This window comes from Salvia hispanica, chromosome 1, assembly GCF_023119035.1.
Source record: "Salvia hispanica cultivar TCC Black 2014 chromosome 1, UniMelb_Shisp_WGS_1.0, whole genome shotgun sequence".
Taxonomy (NCBI): Eukaryota; Viridiplantae; Streptophyta; class Magnoliopsida; order Lamiales; family Lamiaceae; genus Salvia; species Salvia hispanica.
Window position 1 is genome coordinate 20124059 of NC_062965.1, and position 3144 is coordinate 20127202.

Consider the following 3144-nt stretch of genomic DNA (forward strand, 5'->3'; position numbering starts at 1 on the left):
TAATGGAAATAATCATTATAACTGCTAGTACATTAAAGTATTTTCACAGCTAAATTTATTTAATCAAAATTTACTTTTGCAGTTTTTATTTATTGCATTTACATCCCTTGCACAAAATAGTTATTCAAAACCTCCTAAAACTCACCTTTTATATATGTATAGATGAGAAAGACCACAGTACTTAATTACAGTATACTATTAAATCGTTATGAAAAAAAAACAGAAATTAACAATAAATTGAATTCTCTAATAAAAAAGCTCAGCTTCACTCTCTGAAATCTCGTTACAGAATCCCCAAATTCTCCGGCGAAATCCCTACATCTTTGCCATGGATGAACTAAATTCGCTCTCTCTCTCTCTCACTCACACACGTAAAAATATAACTTAATCATATTTTATGTTTTAAATTTAAACATAAAAAATGAATTATTGTTTGCCTAATTAATTATAAACACTTTCTAATAATTTACTCCCTCCGTGAAATATTGTCCAGTTTTTTTTTCCATTATTATTGAATGGACCTCACTTTCCACTAACCCATTAAACTCATATTCTATCATAAAACTAATATATAAATGTTGGACCATTATTCCACTAATTTTTTCTACTCACTTTTCTTTATATTTCTTAATACACGGAGGGAGTAATTTGCATTTCGCTCAAAAACACTCAATTTTATGAAATATGGAAATATTAATTACTCCTCCGTCATCGAATAGGAGTCCCGGTTCACTGTTTCTATAAATGGTAATAGGATTCTACATTCCACTCACATTTCATTTAAAAATAATATATACAAGTAGAGCTCATATTCCACTAACTTTTTTCTACTCGCTTTAATTAACATTTTTTAAGACTCATGCCCTTTAGGAATGTGACTCCCAATGGCGGACGGATACGGTCTGTCTTATTTGATCAACCCATTAGAAAATCACATTAACTAAATTGTACTATAAGCTAACCAGTGGTGGATTATAATTTAATATTCATGACCAAATTTTAATGTAAAAATATTTATATAATTATATAAGTAAACTTATATACTCCTATATTCATCGCTTAGAGTAGTATTATAGAGCCACTAACTCTTTTGTACATAACTAGACACAAATATCCCACGCTGTCGAGTGTTTTAGTTTATAAGAACATTCACCAATGGATAGGCATTGTTACGGAACAACCTTTGGCGCACGACAACACCGACCCAGCTGACTCAAAGCAGGAGGGAGAGGCGCGAGAAGAAGTCTTCTATGACGTACGGTCGAGACTCGAGAGGCCACAGCCAACGCCCGTGATGTTGACCAGGAAATCCCGCCTGCTACTTAAGTTATTTACTAGTTTATTTCCTTTCAAATATTATTTATTTAATGAACGATTGAGTCGAGCATAATTATGGGTTCTTTTCCGGGTTTTCTTCGTAGGTTCTTTCCCGGATCGCATAAGAGAGTCAAACCCACCCTAGTTTGTACTCCCTCCGTCCCATAAAAGTTGAGTCGTATTCCTTTTTAGTCCGTCCCAACAAAGTTGAGTCATTTCCTTTTTTAACTAAAGACAAAACATCTAATCACTCTTATTTTATTCCATCATTTACTTTACTCTCTCTTATCTTTCCTACTTTTTTCATCTCTCCTATTTATTTAATATAAATTCTTAATCTCCGTGCCCAAAAGTTTTGTCTCAACTTTTATGGGACGGAGGGAGTAGTTAATATGGATAGACCTCGTATTTGCCTTTAATTATTTCTTTTTATCGTTGCAAACCCTAATCTTTGCTGATTGATAGTCGAGGCATACGCTTCCTCGCGACTAATTTCTTCTTCCATTCATCTTGATTAGGGGAAACCTTTATCAACTGGTGCTTATCATTGGAACACGATGGCATCGTCGCACCTTGTTGTTGGTCGCATGGAGTTGCTGGTCATTCTAACAACGGCACATTAATCGTTCCACGGTACAGAACCACCGCTGTTGTCGGACATGCAGAATCTCAATCCATCAGCAGTACCTATGGAACAACTGTTGGCTATGATGGCTTGTTTCGAGTCCAAGCTGAATGAGCACGATAGGAAAGCAGCTGCCTTGTTACTACCATTGGCGGACCTATATATATATATATATTCAGTTTAGTTATATGTAGATTTAAAAGCTTTAGTGGTTGAGACTTCGACCATCCTTACTCGAGACTTGGGTCTAATCCTATGAAGCCCGCATAGGTTTTCCCATTCACGCAGTTTCCAAATTACATAGTACATTTTTCAATAAAAAAATCAATAATTTTTTTTCTCCTAATAGGTAGTTGGGTACTACTATTATTCAAGATAAATCATTTCAAATAACAAGCTATTAATTTTAAATTACACATACTTTGCAATAAAAAAAATTCCCCTTATAATTATTGTATTTGTTACTATTATTCAAGATATTATTTTTTAAAAATTTAGCAAGCCATGACTACGTAGTTGAGTAAAATTTAGCATTCGGAAATTGAAAGAAATCGCTGGAGAAAAACTAGCTCGAGATCATACCTCAAAAATTGGCCTACTATAGCTGGGATGGATCCCAAGTATAATCCGCGGAATCCAAGCTGAGGGAGCTTCGACATGATCTCTATGAAGGATAGTGCAGAAGAAGCTTGAACTTGCGTCTGTTCAAACCGAACCAAGAATTCAGACAATCTCTAAAACGCAATGACAGGGTCTTGAGCTAAGAACAACACTCTACACAAATGAAGGTTTTAAGGGAAAAAATTAGTGTACTGTGTCGATGGTAATAGTATGAATATACGTATATATAGGCAAGAGCGGACGATACCTTAACCGTGTCGATGGGATGCATTAAAAGCGTAGAGAATGAACATGAAATCCCTCCAGCCAATGCTGTTTTGAAAACACTATCTCTTTGTATTTCAACTCGAGGGGGATCAGAAGCATCAGCTCTTGTGGAGCTGTTTCCTCTGTAGATAATCGTAAAGCATATTTTAGTCATAAGCCATAGCAAAATAAAAACCAGTCGAAAATGAATTTAACCAAGAACGCAAAATTATCATCACTACCGTGGCGTGGATTTCCTGGAAGGTGGTTCGAAGGGAGCAACATTACGAAGCTTCGAAAGTGTGCGTAGGATTTAGATTCTTCGTAGCTTGCAT

At 35.3% G+C, this 3144-nt stretch overlaps 1 protein-coding gene across 2 annotated transcripts; it reads right to left on the reverse strand.

Moving 5' to 3' along the window:
• Positions 1-1636: 1636 nt before the first annotated feature.
• LOC125201880 lies at positions 1637-3144 on the reverse strand. 2 transcript variants are annotated; one of them, XM_048100170.1, is made up of 4 exons: positions 3052-3144; positions 2811-2952; positions 2525-2643; positions 1637-2099 (listed from the first exon to the last, which is right to left on the reverse strand). In XM_048100170.1, exons 2-4 carry the CDS (start codon positions 2832-2834, stop codon positions 1937-1939), a joined length of 306 nt encoding a protein of 101 aa, XP_047956127.1. In that variant the 5' UTR covers positions 2835-2952; positions 3052-3144; the 3' UTR covers positions 1637-1936. The 2 variants fall into 2 exon arrangements, 1 of the variants encoding a protein (XP_047956127.1); XR_007172994.1 differs by lacking the exons at positions 1637-2099; positions 3052-3144 and having other exon boundaries at positions 2392-2716; positions 2811-2941.